The 19,440-nt window shown below is 36.8% G+C and overlaps 1 protein-coding gene across 4 annotated transcripts in view; it reads left to right on the top strand.

The window, feature by feature from the left end:
• Window positions 1-19,440, top strand: part of ZNF106 (zinc finger protein 106) — a 61,637-nt gene continuing 42,197 nt past the window's right edge. For 3 of the 4 annotated variants that reach the window (XM_082388696.1, XM_082388693.1, XM_082388695.1), the window contains exons 1-3: window positions 1-154; window positions 15,395-15,480; window positions 19,344-19,405. In XM_082388696.1, coding sequence (XP_082244822.1) covers window positions 15,397-15,480; window positions 19,344-19,405 — 146 coding nt within the window. In that variant the 5' untranslated portion in view covers window positions 1-154; window positions 15,395-15,396. The remainder of the gene's footprint in view (window positions 155-15,394; window positions 15,481-19,343; window positions 19,406-19,440) is intronic. The other variant, XM_082388694.1, reaches the window with a different exon arrangement.

Here is a 19,440-nt window from a genome sequence, read left to right as displayed (position 1 = left end):
CCTGCGCTCTGGCGGCGGCGGCGGCGGTGCCAGGCGGGGAGCGGGTCCGGAGCGGGCCACCGGACCCGAAGCTGAGGGGGGCGGCTGGGGCGTCAGTGGGCTCCGTCGCCGGGGCCTCGGAGGCATGATGGAGTAAGAGGGTTCGGCTGTAAGTGTGAGTATCCAAGGGCCGGGTTGCGCTGAGGCGTATCGGAGCCCGAGGGTCCCGGTGGTCTGCCACTTTAGGGAGGATGTTGGGCTTCAGGACGCGGCAGGTCTCTGCTCCTGCGGGCTGCGGCGCCGGCGCGGCGGGTCGTCCCCTCTCCCAGAATCGGCGCGGGTTTACGGGCAGGCGGTGCTTCTGGCTTCGGGGTACAGGTTCTGGCGGGGGCGTTCCGGCTCTGCTCCCAGCTCCAGAGGGAAACGTGGCTCCAGAGGGAAACGTGGTTCCAGAGGCTTGACCTTTCGGAGAGGTCGCTGACCTCCTTCGTTCCCCCCCCGGGGCCGCAGGGACCCCATAGACCCAGGTGCCCTTTATGGCCTACACGTCTCAGGCCACGGACACCTTTCCACCTCTTGTGACTGACAGCCTTCGTTCTTTTTCCTCCTTCCGTCTTCTCTCCCTGTGGGATTCGTCTTAATAATAGCAGCTAATTATGGAGCGCTTACTATGGGTCAATTTAATATTTAGTCCGAATCTCAGTGCATAGTTATGGAGAGAAAATGCTTTGCACCCCACTTCCCCTTCAACCTGCTCAATTTAATCATCTTTGAGAGTCAGATTAAGCCATCTTGTTGGGAAGTTTTAGATTTCCATGGCTTTTAGCAATTTGGGACTCCCATCCTAGTTAAGGAAAGTTCTCTTACCTAGCAAATGAGTCTTTTTCCACCATAATGGTTTATATCAAATTTACTCAAGCCAAAATAACTTTTGAGCACTTACTAAGAGCCAAATACTCTTCTAAGCCCCATGGAAAATTTTAAAATTTGTTTTAAGCCCTGTTCTCAAGTGAGTGAAACAATGGAAGATAATATTTAGATTCAATTAGGATTTATCTAGCACCTACTACACATGTGCCAGATACACTCAGGTCTGTCACAAAAAATTAATGAGATATTATAATGAAAGTTGGGTTTTTTGGAGCACATTTCAGATGAGGTCGCTGAGAGTTTGATGGTAATTTGCTCAAGGTAACCTAGCTAGGGTAAGTGGTGAAGTGGTGAAATTCACATACGATGACAAATCTCATCCTTTTCCTGTTACATCAAGTTCAATATTGTAAGCACTTCTGTTGAGAAGCAACTATACTACAGTTATAGTTTCTAGAGTTAACTATTGAGACTAGAAAATGATAGGAGCCTTAATTAAAGATACTAGATCAGGTTAGTTCACAACCAATTGCTTTGATTAAAAGGAAGATATTTAAAAAGGAAAAACTGTGAGTGGTGATTATTGTACGTATATACATGCATAGAATATCTCTGGAAGAATACATAAGAAACTGGTAACAGTGATAAGTTGGAGGTGGCTGGGAGTCACCAGCCAGTGGGAGAGGAATAATTTTCTCTGTAAGCCTTTTTTTTTTTTTTTTAATGAAAACTTCTAAACATCCAGAAAAGTAGGAAAAACACTATTTTGAATCCCCTGTAAATCAATCACTCAGGTTTTCAAATCTGTTAATATTCTGCTGTATTTGTTTTTATTCCTGACATTTCACCCCTAAATACTTTATCGTGTTTCTAATACTAATGTGTTTCTAATAAAAAGAACATTTTTTTGCATAACCCTATATAATAATCACACTGAACAACAATAATTTCTATATATTATCTGACACTCAATCCTTATTAAAATTTCCCCAAATTATTCCTTTTTTTCTTTTTACCATTTTTGATCCATCTTCCAATCAAAGTTTGTGCATTGAGTTTGACTGTTATGTCTCTTGAAGTCTTTTTAAGTCTAGAAGTTACCTTTTTTTCTTTCCCTTTTCTTTTTTCATCATGACTCAAAGAACGTTGTACGATTATCTGGATTTATCTGATTGATTCCTAGTGTTATCATTTAACATGTTATTACAGACTTGAAGGTAGAGGTAATACTTGATTAGTTTGGGTAAACACTTTGGGGACTATATCAAAGATAAGGCTGTGTAGTCTAGTTTTCCCCCTGATAGTGGTGCTAAGATTGATTAGTGGGTTCAGGTGGTAAGTCTGAGTCCTTCCTTGTAAAGTTGCATTTCACCCCTTGAAACCAGCTGTAAGCCCTTTTGTACCTTTATAATTTTGAAACTTGTGTTAACTATTTAAAATACAAATAATTATCTTTAAAAAGACAAAACTCACTGCAAGAAATTCTCTTCTTTTTTTTTCTCTCTCTTTTTTTTTTTTTTTAAACTGAAACCCTGATAACTAGGTGGCATTGTTCTCATAGAAGAGGAAATGAAGTTTGGAGAGATCAAAATTTACTTAAGGTGGTAGACACATTAGGTATTTTTGCTTAACTCCAAGGTCACGCTTTTTCCACCATATTTTGTAAACTATAAACTAGTTATGTAAATATAAAATTGTTATTACTCCTGGTAGTTATGCTATTTGTCCCTTTGAATCTTTTTAGATGGGTAATCAATATCTAATGAGATTAGACTTTTTGGAGTATCAGTAAACTGGAATTGATCTTTGTGGTGTGATAGCCTGTAATGAACCACTCTGAAGGTTCAAAATATGTGAAAGTCAAACTTTTTGATGATTTCTGGAGTTCCAAAAAAGTTCCCTACCTGGAACCATTATATAGTCTTGGTTCTTGGGCCTAAAGTCTTCTTTGTTTAAAAATATGAGTTAAAAAATTTTTTTTAATTTTAAAAACAATAATACAGTTGACCCTTGGACAACATGGGTTTGAACTGCATGGGTCCACTTATATGGTGATTTTTAAAAAATATTAAATACTACAGTATTGCATCATCTGTGGTTGGTTGAATTTGTATATAGGGAGGGCTGACTACAAATTATATGTGGATTTTTGACTGTGAGGAGGGTCAGAGCTCCTAACCCCCATGTTGTTCAAGGGTCAACTGTATATGTGTATTTTGCTTAAATTTTTGGAGAGTACAAAAGGATTTATAGTGAAAAGTAAATCCCTGATCCCCATGTCCTCAGTTCTTTTTCAGAGGCAATGACTGTTACTAGTTTCTTGAGTATCCCAGTGGAGATATTCTATACATGTGTATATGTCATCAGGGTAAATTCTGACATTCATATGTAGAAGTATCTTAGTAGTATAACCTAAAATAATACTACTGTTGAAGGTTATACTCCAGTTTTTATTATGTTTCTGTTACAGACATCTTTGCTGATTTCATTCATTCAACAGATATTGCATACCTGTTCTATACCAGATGGTGTGCCACGTAATGGGAATAAAATGGTGAACAAGACAGGCATTCCGGCTTGCTGTCATGGAGCTTACACTCTATTGGGAGAGGCAGTTATTAAGCAAACAATTATACTAATAACTAAATATAGCAAAGATTTAGTACCTGCTTTGTGCAAAACACTATGGACTTTCTAATTTATTCCTCATAACAGCCCTCTAACATTGGTACTGATATTATTTTTATTTTATAAATGTGGAAACTGAAGTATAGAAAAATTAAATTACTTGCTCAAGATCACATAGCTAGTAAGTGATAGAGCCAGGTTTCAAACCCAAGCAGTCTGGCTATATAGATCTTGCTTTCTTCCATTACCCTAATGCAGTGGTTTTCAGTGATGGTTTGGGGATCATCCCTCAGGGAGGTTTGGAAATTTGCAGGGGTGTTTTTGGTTTCAAAATAATTGGGAGGGTGACACTGAGTTTAGTGGATGGAGATCAGGGATGTTAGACATCCTGCAGTGTAAGGGACATCCATGTATAGTAAAAAGTTATTCCACATCTTGTGTCACTTTCAGATGTCCCAGAGGGTTTTTCATGTAGGTGAAAATTGTGTTTATGATTATCTGAGCCTAGAATCAAATTTGTTTTACATATAAATATGCAGTATTATTATTATTATTATTTTGCATAGAGCATAGTTATCATGTAAATCAAGAGACTGTGGTTTCTTTATTTCAGAAAGTTTATCAAGAGTTGGTCACTATTTTGGAAGGTCATATCACAGACAGCAATGTTATTCATGGTATTTTTATCAACAATAAAATACCTATATCTGTCTGTATTTGTAATTGTCACATTCGTAGTCTTATTTAATATCATGCCAAAGCATTTATATGTTGAAATACATATTGTTTTATAATAAATTTTCTTTTTTATTATAGCTAGCACATTATTTTAAAATTTACATGTGTAAGTTACAGTAGCTCTGAATTTCATTTCAGGAAGGATAAAGAGGTGTTATAAAATATTTACAATAAAAAGACGGTGTAAAAATATCTTTAAAGAAAAAAATTGTATGGTGACAATTGGGAAAGCTGACTGAGGAGCAGACTGGGGATTCTTATAATAATCCCTCATATTTATGTATGAATGAAAATTCCCATAATGTTTTAGGAAAAAGGGTATTGGGTCTGATATGGTTGAGAACTGCTGCTCTACTGTCTGCCTCAGAAATAGTCATAGTTGTGATAAGTGGTATAAAGAAGGTACTGGATTTTAGGGGAGTAGTGTATAGTGAGGAAATACCTAGCCTGGGAGATCAGGGAGTGCTTCCTCAGGCAACTGACATTTGGACTGAGATTTGAAGGATGAGTAGTTAACTAGATGGAAAGGAGTAAGAGCATTCCAAAGAGAGGGACCAGCATAAGAAAAAGCCCTGTGGGAGGAGCATGTTAGGTGGGAAAAACTGAAAATACCATTTTGTCTGGTGCACAGAGATCAAGGGGGAAAGTAGCTCAAACCTATGTAGTACACATAAGCAAGGATCATATCAGTGGGCCTTGTAAGACTTGTTAAATATTTTGGTTTATGTCTTAAATAATTGGATGCCATTGAAGGGCCTTTAAAAGTGAGGGACTGGGCTTCCCTGGTGGCACAGTGGTTGAGAATCTGCCTGCCAATGCAGGGGACACGGGTTCGAGCCCTGGTCTGGGAAGATCCCACATGCCGCGGAGAAACTAGGCCCGTAAGCCACAACTACTGAGCCTGCACGTCTGGAGCCTAAACTCCGCAACAAGAGAGGCCGCAATAGTGAGAGGCCCGCGCACTGCGATGAAGAGTGGCCCCCGCTTGCCGCAACTAGAGAAAGCCCTTGCACAGAAACGAAGACCCAACACAGCCAAAAATAAATAAATAAATAAATAAATAAAGCCAGAAGACCTCTAAAAAAAAAAGTGAGGGACTGAGGCATGAAAACATAAGTGTGTGTGAGAAAGGCATTTTCTTTGTACGGTTGAGGGACTCATAAATCGCATGTTTAGATGGAGGTGAAATTGAAGTAGACTGGAATGCTGAGCCACCTCATGAAAGACAACTGCCATTCAAGAGTCAGTCAAACCCCAGCATACTTCATCACTAAGCCTAGGACCTCTTATTCCATCACAGGATTGAGGAGTATGTCTTCTTTGATCAGCCCCACCTGCTTGACCATTGCCTGGAGTTATTCAAACACAGTGAGGGCTCTTAAAAGTGCAAGCATGGGAATCCAGTTCTGGTCATGACTAAGCTCCTCCTGCAGATAACAACTATTAAATCTGTGCAGAAATACATAAAACAACTAAAATCACTGGAGAGTTACCAAAAGCAAACAGATTCTGGAAGGTAATTGACACTTGGGGAACATAACTACAAGGAGTGATTTCTCATTTTCATGGCCCCAATTTGTGCCAGGTAGGATGGTTAAAATTCTGATAGTAAACTGCTAGTCTTTGTGATCTAAAGAACCAAAAATAAGGCTCAAGACAGTCACAGGTGTTGGACAGTAAGAGGAGAATCCTGGAAAACAGAAACATCAAATTCTGTGAATAAACTCTACCCAAATCTTGGCACACTGTTGAGAACTATGCATGCGTGGAGCAGACTCCAAGAAGCCCAGCTCAAGATAAAAGAACTGAATCAAGATCTCATCTACCTGAGGAACAGAGTTTTCAGTTTGAGTCAACCAATTTATATACTTACTAGAACAAAAATAAATAAAAATGAAAATCAACACTCTTCAGGGGAATATAAAGGAATCCAGAGTCTCCACAAATAACAGTTATGTTTGTTATTTAATTTAACAATTAAATATTTACAGTAGTCAGGATATATTCCAAAATTACTTATGTATAGAGAATCAGGAAAATGTAACCTATTCTCAAGTTAAAAGACAATCTACAGAGACGGACCCTAAAGTACCCAAATGTTGGGATTAGCAGGAAAAAATTTTAAACTTTTATAACTATGTATTAGTAAAGGAAAGGAAAATGATGCAAAGGAAATGTGCTCATAAAGAATGAGTATGAGATTAAGAAAAGACCAAATAGAGATTCTAGGACTGAAAAATATAATTTTGGAAATAAACTAGGTGGGCTAAGCAGCAGAATGGAGATGACTGAGGAAAGAATCCCTGAAATTGAAGGTCAATAGAAGTTCAATGCGAGGAACAGAAAAAGAGTAGGGGGAAAAAAGGGCCTGAGAACAATATCAAAAAATCCATCACACATAATTGGAATCCCAGAATAGGAGGAGAAAAAATGGGGAAGAAAAAAAGAATACTTGAAAATATAATGGCTGAAAATTTCCCAAATTTAGTGAAAGGCATAGATTGACATATTCAATAAGTTCAGCAAAACCAAGAAAAGTAAAGACAAGAAAACCTCTAGTTTATAAATGAAGAAAACCGTGACTGGATTTTTCATAGTCAAACTGCTGAAAGCCAAAAATAAAAGGAAAAATCTAGAAAGTGGCCCAAAAAAACCCAATATGTTATATACAGGGGAGTAATCATGGAGGCCAGAGTGAATAGAGAATATTTAAAATGCTGAAAGAAAAATCTGAGAACCCAGAATTCAGTAGAATAGCCTTCAAGAATGAAAGCAAAATAAAAATATCATCACATAAAACCAAGAGAATTTGTTTTTAGCAGATCTGCATTACAAGAAATGCTAAAGGAAGTTCTTCAGGCTGAAGGGAAATGAAACCAGATGGAAACTTGAATCTTTGTTAAGGGAATGAAGAGCATCAGAAATGGTAAATATCTGGATAAATAGAAACTGGTTTTTTCTTTTAATTTCCTAATACTATCTATGATTGTTTAAAAAAATAAAAGCATCATCTTGTGGAGTTCATCATGTATTATAGATATAAAACATATACCATAGATCATGGAATGGGAAGTGGGGGTAAATGAACCTGTATTGTTGCCAGGTTTCTACATATTACGTGACGTGGCATGTTACTAACACTGAATACAGTGTGAAAATGATAAGGATGTATATTCTCTATCCTAGAGCAACCACTGTGGAAAAAAATGATGCAAAGAAGTATTGCCAAAAAGCTAGCAGAAAAATTGAAGTGAATAATGCAGAAGAAGACAGAAACAGAGGTACAGCCAAACAAAAAAATAGGAGATTAAAAATAATAAAATGGTAGACTTAATCCACCCATATCAGTAATTTCATTTACTTTAGCGGAATAAACGTTGATTCAGTGCATACAGACAGATTGACTAAAAGTAAATGCCAAAAGATATACCTTTCAAACAGCATAAGAAGGCTGGAGTGGCTATATTCATATTAGATAAAGTAGATTTCAATATAAAGTATATTGCCAGAATTAAGGTGGTTATTTCATAATAATAAGAGGGTCAGTTCATCAGGAAGACAGTCATAAATATGTATGTGCCTAATATCAGAGCTTCAAAATACATGAAGCAAAAATGGATACAATTAAAGGAAGAAAGAGACAACAATCAGTGATTTTAACAATTTTCTCACCAATTGATAGACAACAGGCAAAAAAATCAGTATAGATGATGATTTCCACCCAACAACTACAGAATATACTTTTTTCCCCAAAGGTACGTATAGGCCAGATGCTTGTCTGTAAATCAAGTCTTAATAAATTTAAAAGGGTTGAAATACTACAAAATATTTTCTTTGACCATAATGGGATTAAAGTAGAATCAAGATGTCAAACAGAACCCGGCAAATATTTGGAAATTCAGTGAAACTGATAAATCGATGAGTCAAGGAAGAAATTGTAAGAGAAATCAGTAAATATTTTGAACTGGATGATGAAAATACAATACCTAAATCTGTAGGATAACTGTCATAGCCAAGAGGAAACTAAGAAGACATGATGATTAAACGTATGTGGTATCCTTGTTGAAATTCTGGAAGAGAAAAAGAATACTAGGTGAAAAAAGAGGAAACAAAGTATGGACTTAAATTAATAATAATATATCAATATTGATTTATTAATTGTGACAAATTATACTAATATGAGATGTAAATAATACAGGAAAAGGGGTGGGCTATATGGATACTCTCCTACGGTTTTTTGCAACTTTTCTGTAAATCTAAAACTATTATAGCTTAAAAGCGCTAAAATATTTGTAGGACACAGCTAATGCAGTTCTTAGAGGGAAACTTATAACTTAAACACCTTCTTTAGAAAAGTAAGGTTTAAAGATAATGAATGAGCTAAATAAAGTTCTACCTTAAGAAGCTAGTAGATGAAGAGCAAGATAAACCCAAAGTAGATAGAAGGGAAGAGATAATAAAGACAACAGAAGAAATCAGTGAAGTAGAAAAAGACAACCAGTAGACAAAATTACAAAGCCAGGGTTCGTTCATTGAAAAAAATCAACAATATTGATGAACCACTTGATAGACTGATAATGAAAAACAGATAACACAGATTAGTAGTATCAGAAATGAAAGGGATCACTACAGATCCTGTAGGATAATAAGGGGATATTATAAACAACTTTATGCCAACAAATTTGATACTATAAATGAACAGTTTCTTAAATGTCAATGTACTAAAAATGTCAATGTGCTAAAATCTGAATAAGCTTATATTAAAGAAATAGAATTAATGAAAAAAGGGTTTCACTGATGAATTTTATCAAGTATTTAAAGAAGAAATAACATCAGTCTTATATAAACTTTCAGAAAATAGACAAAAGGGAAACACTCATTTCACGAGGCCAAAACCTGATTAAAGGTGTTACAGATTGAAGAGAAAATTACAGGGACTTCCCTGGTAGCTCAGTGGTTAAGAATCCACCTGCCAATGCAGGGGACACGGGTTTGAGCCCTGGTCCGGGAAGATCCCACATGCTTCAGAGCAGCTAAGCCCATGCGCCACAATTACTGAGCCTGTGCTCTAGAGCCCGTGAGCCACAACTACTGAAGCCCGTATGCCTAGAGCCCGTACTCTGCAACAAGAGAAGCCACCACAATGAGAAGCCCGTGCACCGCAACGAAGAGTGGCCCCCGCTCGCTGCAACTAGAGAAAGCCCACACATAGCAATGAAGACCCAACACAGCCAAAAAAATATATATATATATAAAAAAAAAAAATTACAGAACAGTGTGTCTTATGAACATAGACCCAGAAAATTCTAGGCAAAATATTAACAAATCATAATACATCATGACTAAGTGACCAAAGATAGATGGCTAGGTATCTGATAAAGCAAGTACTGTAGAGTAAAATGGTAACCATAGAATCTAGGTGGTGGGTATATGCGTATATGGTAAACTGGGTGTGGGATATTCACTATAAAATTCTTTAAATATTTCTGTGTTTGAAATTTTCCAAAATACAATATAGGGAGAAAAATCAAGGGAATATTATGATCAGGTTTGCGTTTTAAAGAGATTATTTCTGCTGTAGTATAAGGAATTAGGAAAGTACAGGATTACCTGAAAGTAGTTTGAGAGGGGGTGCTGAGACCACTTAGGAGGATATTATACAGGTATTCTTTTTAGGCTGATAATTTCAAGGTGAGTTTGAGCCCTGGGAATTTTTTCAAGCTCTTGGAATACTGTACTTTTGAACAACAGCTAATTTTGTCTAAGCATATTTTTTACTGTATTGCTGGGATTTGGGATACATCATTGCCACATGTACAGTATGCATGTGAGCTTTTGACTTTTGACATTTACAAGGATATGAGATTTTTGCAAATTCCAAAATTTGCAAATACCACTACTTTAGTAGCACATAAATTCCTTCTTAAAATCTAATAAAATATATGGTGACCTTTTCAGAGACTTAATGATTTTTTAAATACAGGACAAAGGCATTTAGAAAGCTGTTAACATAAATTAAAACTGCTACAATAAATGCTTTACTGTAATACTGTGGTATGGTTACCCATGAACTTAAAAGATTCTATAAAAAGAAATAGTGAAAATGATTGTTATTATAGTCATACTTGTATAAAGTGGATGAAGATTATTGAATGTACTGTTAGCAATAAGATGCATGGAGAACAGCAAAGCTTTTTGAGAAGAATAGTGAGCAGTTAGTAAGGCTCACTCAGCTTGCATTGATTGTAATTCACGTCATAGAATTTTACATTACTATGTGGATCTTTGGGGTTGCTTGGAAATACATAAATGATATGTTGAATACAGGAATGCCAACTTTTTAAACTGTTAAATAAATGCAACAAGCTACCCAGTTAAACTTTTAAAACAGTGTTTGTATAAGCTATCTTTGGGCTTATGACTTACTCTGTTATATGATGATAACTTTTGCTAGTATTTTTATTACCTTGTTAGAGTTGGCGTTATCCCAGTTTCTTTCTCAGTTATTTTTCCCTCTAGGACATAATGCTTCCAAGTTCGAGAATTGAGTAAAGTATTGGAACCTGACCGTAGTTCTGATTCTGAGGTAAGGAATCAGATTGTGGTCTGCCCTGTCCATTTCCTTGCCTGGTGATGGGCAATATGAACAGCTTCATCTGTTGGATGCTTGACTTTTGATCCCTTTTCCTGAGTCACAGCCTTAACTTCCTGTCTTCGTTTTAGCCCTATGCTTACTAATAAAGAATAAAGAGTGGTGTGTGTGTGTGTGTGTGCGCGCGCACGTGTGTGTGTATACACATACATATATGATCCTGGTGAGTGTTATGTTAGGGCAGATAATATAAAAAGTAGGAATGCTAGTGAGTAAAATGCTTATGAACTTATGCTCCATCAGAGATACTGGATGGATGCAGGAAACCACCAATCACTTGCCTTAGGAAACAAGAGCCAGCCAGAATTTAGACCTAGTAAATAGGACAGGTACCCAGAATAAGCCTTTGAAAGTTTCGGTTATAGGTTCATATGCCCCAAAATACTTCTTGACCTCTGTTGTCAGCTTACTAAAACTCCTTCCTTAGCTAGGAGCCTTGAAACTTTCTGGGGAGTCCCACTCAGCAAAGTGAGGACTTTTCAGAAGTGCCAGTTGTATCTTTGTTCCATAACCTGGGCAACCTAGGGGTAGTGACAAAAACTTGTATCACTGAACACTGTCTCTCTGTTGCCCTGTCTTGCTCACCAGAAATCCATTAGTTTTTTGTCAGGATTAAGGTGGACCAGTTACCTGTGGAATTCAGAAAAGGGATACTAATCTGAGTACCACTTCCCCCACCCCAACAAACCAATAATTACGCTTTTTTTCTTCAGTGTTTTACAGTATATTATCATATAGAGTCTCAGTTGGCTTTAATTATGTCAGAGTTCAAATATCTTAAGTACTATGTGCTTATTGTAACCAGTGTTATAGGTATATGAAAAGACAGATCCCTTCCTCATGGTAAGGTCAGTGAGACCAGACATACCTACCATCAAACAGCCTTCAGAGCATGATGAAGTACAGAATGGGGTGTCTGGAGACTAATGCAATAGTTCTACTCTGCCCACACAACTGTATTTCTTTTTATTAGTAAGCTGTGTGGGTGATTCTGATGTACTGCTTAGATTTAGAACTTGTTCATTTATTGGGAACAGGAGTCAAGGCAGGAAACATTAGTGAGTATAGCAGTTGGGTGAAGGGAGAAGAATACATATAAGGTCATGCAGGTTTATCACACTGAAGAGTAAATAACAATTGTTTTTCCTCTTTTTAAAAAATTTTTTTGTTTTATTGAATTACAGTTGATTTACAATGTTATGTTAATTTCTACTGTACAGCATAAATAACAGTTTAAAAATTGAAATCTGTCAGGACTTGGTGACGAAATACGATAATCTGAAAGAAAAGAATCAGTAATATGGTTTTGCCTATGAGAATGATAATTGTATTAATAGGATGGTAATTAAGATATTGAGAAAAGGTACTTATTGTAGGATTTTTTAGACTTATGACTAAGAAATATCACAGATATTTCTCACAGTTATTTGCGGAAAATTTGAAAGATTTCATAATGGGTATATTTAAGTGATATGGGGGAATATGTAAGGTGGTTAAAGTGAGGACAGCAGTAGTTGAATTGTTTATTTACACTTACTTGACTTGTATAATGTAACCTCTCAAGCATTTTGAGGTTGCAAAGTTGGATGGTTTCTATTTCCTTGACTTCTAATCCTTGTTAAGACCTTTAAAGAAGGCTGTGAGCTAATTTCAGTATTTCAGAAAGCTTAATGGAAATTATATTTTTACCCAGTTTAAGGATGTACAAATTAAAGTTCTTTTGTCTTTAGCTGGAATCATATCAACTCAGTGTTTTTAAATACTAGGTCTTTCTTGATTAAATACTTTGCTAGCAGTTTACACTTTTTGATTTTTTATGAAAGTGAAAATTTTTACAGAAATGAAACTTAATATGTGCAGATTAGAAACATGGAGCTCGTGAAAAGAAAAAATAAATAAAAAGAGAGAGTCTTTGGTTAAAAGGTTGATAGAGAGTATTTTTATTATATGACTTTCTTTATCCATTTACTACGAGTTGATGGCTTTATTAAATAGAAACACAGTTGGTATTTTAGTGCTTAGTTTTCAATTGAGTAAATATATAAAAACCCCACAGCAACTGCTGTTGCTTGTGCCAGGAAGTCTCACTTTTTCATTGACTTCATTGCTTCCAAGTTTTTTGTTCCTGTTTTGCTTTAATGGGTAATAATTTGAAGCAGTATTAAAAACATTTCTGGATATATCATCTTTATCACTGATTTTGCAACTCTTAGAACAATGCTTGCTGAATGAAATAACAAAATACTGCTTGCAAATAGTAATTAAAGTTAATGTTAAGAGATAAGGGAATTAAAAGAATAATTGTGCTTTGACACTTAGCACCAGAGTGGTTTGTGTTAATTTTGAGATTTAGGATAGGTTAGTAATACTAGAAGCATAAATAATACTATACCTATCCATAAAGGTATATTTCGTTGTTTTATTAGCTAGTTAACATTCAGCTTTCTCAAATGGTCAAAATTTTACCCACAATCTTGTTTTGGTGCTTTGTAATTTGTTATTGAATAGAATTATTTCAGACATTTAGTAGTGGTATGGAGTGGGTTGCAATAGCAAGGAAACTGCTGAGTGACAAGAGAAGTAGAGAACCTTAGGCTTCTTTCTCATTGGTTTTTCCACCATGTTGTCTAAGGGTTAAAGATTAAATTAGGTCAGCTTATAACTTCATACCTCACAATTTTAAGTCCCATAAGGAACAAGCCCAGGCAAGGAAACAAATAAATCTATTAGAGTCTGGTGCTGTGTGTGTGGAGGAAAAATAATTTTGCCTGGGGAGTGGAATTAAATTTTCAGGTAGGGCATCCTTGCAGGGATGCAGGAGGAAAGTATGGTAGTGCTAGAGGATTGTAGAATAGAGACCCTTCTGGTCTTAACCCAAACCTCAGTATTTATCCAGTTATCTCTGTCTTACATTTAATAACCTAAGATAGTTCTATTTGGAACAATTCAACAAATAATTATGGAGTGCCTACAATATGCCAGACACTGTTCTCAGTGCTAGACCTGTACTAGTGAACAAAATATACAGAGTCTCTGTTCTTGTGAAGCTTAATTTTTAATTGGGGAAACAAAGAATAACAAATATATACTGTGTTAGGTAGTAAAGGATGCTTGTTTCAGATATTTCTTGCTGCTTAACAAGCTATCCCAGTATTTACTGGCTTAAAACAGCTATTTTGTTTCTTACAATTCTGTGGGTTGAAAAAGGCTCATTTGCATGGTTCTTTAACTGGTCCCACTTGGGATCCCTCATTGGCAGCTGGGCCTGGAGTGCCCAACATGGCTGTCAGATGGTGCTGGCTGTTGTTTGGGTGCTCAGCTGGGGCCTCAGTTTTTTTCCCCTTGGCCTCTCCATGTGGCTGGGTTCTAAGAGGGAGTGTTCCAAGTGTGCAAAGGCAGAAGCTGCAAAGTTTTTAAGGCCCGGCTTCAGAAATTGCGTTGTCACTTCCATTGCATTTTATTGGTCAAAACAGCTCACAGGGAGGGAAAATAGACTCTATACCTTTTGATGGGTGGTGGTGACAACGTCACACTGCAAAAGAGCACGTGGGGTGGGAGATAATGTGGCCATCTATGGAAACAATCTACCATAGTACTATTAAAAAGTAAAAAATTAAGCAGGTTATAAGGGGGATAGAAGAAATGGAGGGCAGGAAGTACAGTATTCTATAGGAGGTCAGGGAAGGCCCTCCTGATGAGGCAGCATGAGAGAGTGAGCCATGGAAACCATAAATACATTTTTTTTTTTGTCTGAAGGATTTATTTAAATATTTTAAATGTCAGCATAACACAGAGAAAAGGCTCTTAAACCAGAAATAAGAGATGTGGGGTCAACTCTGCTGTGCCATAGGTACATCCTAAGGAAGAATATTCCAGGCAGAGAGAAAAGGAAATATAGAAACCCTAAGGTGGGAGAATCCCTGGTGTGATCAAGGAATAACAAGGAGGACAGAGTAACTTGAATGGAGCAATACAGGGAGAGTGATAGGGCATGGAGTCAGAGAATGAGAGAGAAACAGATTTTGTAGCCCGTGGCAAAGGACTTTGGATTTTCTATGAGTGAGATGGGATTCTTTTGGAAGATTCTGAGCAGAGGAGTTAAATGATCTGACTTAAATTTTAAAAGAATCCTGTTCTGAGACTCTTTGGTTGCTAATTTGAGAATAGACCATGAGAGGACAGACAAGAGTGGAAATAGGGAGTCAGGTCAGTAGGCTGGTGCCATGTGAGATGGTAGATATGCTAAGGAGTGAGGGGTGGTTGGATTTCGGATGTACTTCAAGGTGGGACTGGCAGGATTTGCTGATGAGGGTGGATATGGGGTGAGAAAGAGGGATCAAGGATGACTCCCAAAGTTTTTGCCCTAGGTACCTGGAAAATTGGAATTTTCCTTTACCAAGATGGGAAGACTGGGGGAGCAGGGTGGAGGTGAGGGAGTTGCAGGATTTGTATTTTGGGCTATGTTAAGATGAATCTAAAAAGACATCTGGGAAGAAAAGGTTACTAAATGTTACTTCCTCATTGCAGGTATGACGTTGAGTGCTTCAGATCTGGTCACTATGGCACGAGAACGAAAATGCATATTGTGCCACATTGTGTACAGCTCAAAAAAGGTAATAATAGAAGAGGGAGAATCTGAGGCTTTTATGACTGATCATTTTTTCAGAGATGACATATGGAATTTATAGATGGGTAAAAGCTTTTAACATCTTACTTATGCTTCTTTCCTAAACCTTAGTCTTATTTCACTGGTTTTTTTCTCATTACTGCCTCATAAAACCAGTAACTATATTATTAAACCTCCACCTGGAATTTGAGGATACTCAAACAGTATGATAAACAGAAATTCAGTTAGTAACCAGTTATAGAGAAAAGACATTAAAATTCAGGTTGAGATTATAACAACTTTCTGATTAGCTAAGGTAACAACATTGATACGTAGCGGAGTTCTCTTTCTGCATATGCTTCTGAAAAGTGCAGCACAGCAGCAATGGTACTAACTATATCCTTAGACGCCCACAAGGTGGGGATGTTGCTCAAAGAAAAACATGTTTTTAAGAACTAAAAGAATTTACCTTTGCTTTATGGAAATTGGCTGCAGTTTGTTTCACATTTTGCTTTTTTTTTTTTTCCCCCTTTATTCTTGCTTTCCAAGAGTGCTGCTAGCTTAAATACTGAGGAATTTTTTCTCTGTGTTTTTAAGATGTTCTTGATTGTCATTGGAAGTTCAGAGAACTGGGAAGATTATCATGAATGAGATTAGCCAGCAAAGTCTGAGTAAACCTTGAAAGATGTTTGGGAGTAAAATGGCTTAAAAGAAATGGAGAAGAGAGATTTTAGGTGGGAGAAAAATGCATACAAAGGTATAGCGGTAGAATGGAGTATAACAGTTCTAGGAGTCGGTAAAAAGGCTTACCTGATTAAAACAGTTTCATCTTGGGAGTAGTGGGACCACAATTTAATTTGTAATTTAAGTGAAGATAGTTAATAAACAGTGTTGAGTGCTAGACTGAGGGGTTTGATTGTGATCCATCTAATAGGCTGGGGTGAAGAATTTTTTTTTTTCCTATTTAGGATTTCTGTTAGTGATGGAAAAATCAGCTGAGATTTTTAAATTACGTTTAGTAATATACTTGCTGCCTTTTACAAAAGTAAAAGAACTGTTCTTCCAATTTTAAAAATTTAGACCAGGGTTTACTCAAATTTTCAATAAATAAAAATTCCTTATGGCTACTTTCAGATTAGAGGGAGATGGGAAATTGAGAAGGTATGAGATGGGTACTCAGAGGTGTGGTGTCAGATTTTCGTGGAGTAGCAGGCCTATCTTGTTATATCTCATAATTTTGCTACTTTAAGTCTTTTTGGCATTTCTTCTACTCTGGATTAAAACATGTTTCTTCTCTTCATACTTTTCCATGGGTCACAACAAAGTTAAATAAGGGCTGGGGTTATTTACTCCTGCCTTAGGGACAGCCAACTATAGGTTTTTAAGCAAGGGAATGGCGTGATTTAAGTGTTAAGATATGGGGTAAGAAATTAACGGAATGGGTTAACTGAAAGGGATAAACTCAGATACTTATTTTTAAATAGACTATGAACAGCTTATGTTGATGTGCTTTCCTCTAGTTTCCCAAACTAGTATTACCTTGGTTTCTCCAAATACACTGTGAAGGAGAAAAGAATCTAGGGTGACTGTGTATTACATCCCTGAGTATCCTGATGCTTATTAACTTATGAAAATCTGAGAAGCCCTGGAATTAAAAAATACTAAAATTTGTTTCTGTTACTCAGTGTTTTCCAAATTTGTTCAACCCCAAATCCTTTTTTTCTCCCTTCTTCCCCCTCCTTTTAACAACATAACACTGATGTAAGGAACTAAATAGAAGGTTGGTAACTCTGCAGGTATGCATTTGGAGCTGTGCCTGTGGATCTTTCTCAGTTATTTTGAAAACTCAGTTGTCTCATTATTTGCATTCATTCCATACAGCAGGATGGAAGAGGATTTCACATTGTAAATTTAGAAACAGATTATTGAAGTATTTTAAACAATTGAAAGTCACATTAAGGGAATTCCCTCGCGGTCCAGTGGTTAGGACTCTGTGCTTCCCCTGCAGGGGGCACGACTTCGATCTCTGATCAGGGAACTAAGATCCCGCAAGCCATGTGGAAAAAAAAAAAAAAATCACATTAAAACTAGTTTTGAATGATAACATTTTTTATAACTGAAATAGAATACAGAATTGGTTTTTACATCAGAGAGAGTAAGCTATTTCAATGAATACTCTTTTGGTTAGGAATAGTTTCATTGCAAGAAACAGACCCACTTAAATTTAGCTCAAGAAAAGGAGATTTGGCATATGTTAAATCTAATCCAAGGAAAAACTGAGCAACGGGAAACAAAAACTGAACAACAGGAAGCATAGAGATTTGAGCAGGTGTTGTATATTGTTCATGGATTTTTTCATTCTGTATCCTGTCACTAACTCGACTTAGTTTTCCGCTCTATAAATGTTCATTCTGGTTAATGGCCAATCAGTTGTAGCTAGAAGGGGTCACATGTAAAACTCTCCCTTCCGGATGAAGCATTTGTAGAGATAGGAAGGAAATGATGGTCATCTTCAGTAAAATTGCCGTTTAAAGGAAGTGTTTTGAATCATAACACTGTGTATCACACTGTGTGTAGATAACTTAAAGAAGAGGTTGTTGTACTCTTTTTGACAAATGAATTGTATATGATAAAAAAATCTCAATGCACTAGATGCTTGCAACGTGACATGGTGTTTGAAATGTTGACTTTGGTGTTGGATCTGCCAGAGTTTGAGTCCTAGTTTCACCACGTGATACTCTGTGACTCTGAAAGGGCAAGACTAAATATTTTCACACTTATCCCTTCAATGCCTAGCTCTGTACTTGGCACCTAAGAAGCACTTGATAAGTATTTGGTGAATAAACAAATTAGCTTCTCTGCATCCTTGTGTCCTGATGATGTTAATAATCCTCCCTTAGCAGTGTTTTATGGTTCAAGTGAGAAAATGTTTGAGGCATTTAGCACAGGGCACAGTTAATAGTAATACTCAACAATTGTAGTAACCCTTTTATCATATTGGTAAACAGCCATTCTCTATTATGGCATACTGGCTATATATACTTTGTGTGACAGAGAGACAGACATTTGCAACTTTGAGTTTTTTGAGGTGTGTGTGCGTGTGTGTCACGCTCGCACTTATAAGTGGAAGCTCTTTCCACAGATTTTATTTCCTTCCCACCAAGGGTGGGAGGGAGGGAGGGGAGAATCTAGTATATTTTCAAACTTTTCATTGGAACCAAACAAATCAATTGGTGTGGGGAAGGGAGTGGGCAGTGAAGGTGAAGCTGTGATTGAACTGCCGTGTTCAAGGCATTTTTTGACCTACTATAGGAAAATTCTGTTATATCTGTAACTTCTGTCTAGAATTGATGTATCCATCTGTTCATTCAATAAATATTAGTAACTGTATGTCAGGCCCTGGCCAAGACATGGGTAAGAGTTGTAACTAACTGTTGAGAAACTCTCAGTTGAGTGGGGAAAGAGAGTATGGTGAAAAGTAGCCAAGTAGTTGAGAAGTTATGTGATTTCAGGCAGTTTTTTTTTTTTAATAAACTTAAGTAAATTCCTTATATTGGGATAGAATTTAACATATTTGTTTATTATTTAGTCTTTTGCCTCCTAAATACAATATACTTTCAAAACTTTTTGAAAAGCCACTTAAATAGGTCTTTTTAAACTATTGCTTTATTTAGAAATGAAATATGTCAAAAAACAAGCTAAAGAGTTACTTAATAAGGAACTGATTCCAATATTGAATTGAGAATGGTAACTGCAAACACTACTTTGATACAAGGAGCTTGAGCCCCAATTGTTGATTGAACAGGACAGAGGAATTTTTTTCCCCAAAGCAATCCCCCTTAGTTTAACCTGCTTTCTTTAATTTTGAAGGAGATGGACGAACACATGCGGAGCATGTTGCATCACAGGGAACTTGAGAACCTGAAGGGCAGGTATGGGACGGCTGTCTTCCGTAAACTTCTGGTTG

This window comes from Balaenoptera borealis (assembly GCF_965194805.1).
Source record: "Balaenoptera borealis genome assembly, chromosome: 3".
Taxonomy (NCBI): domain Eukaryota; kingdom Metazoa; phylum Chordata; class Mammalia; order Artiodactyla; family Balaenopteridae; genus Balaenoptera; species Balaenoptera borealis.
The sequence above is the reverse complement of the archived record's forward strand: the minus strand, read 5'-3'. Positions and strand labels throughout refer to the sequence as shown.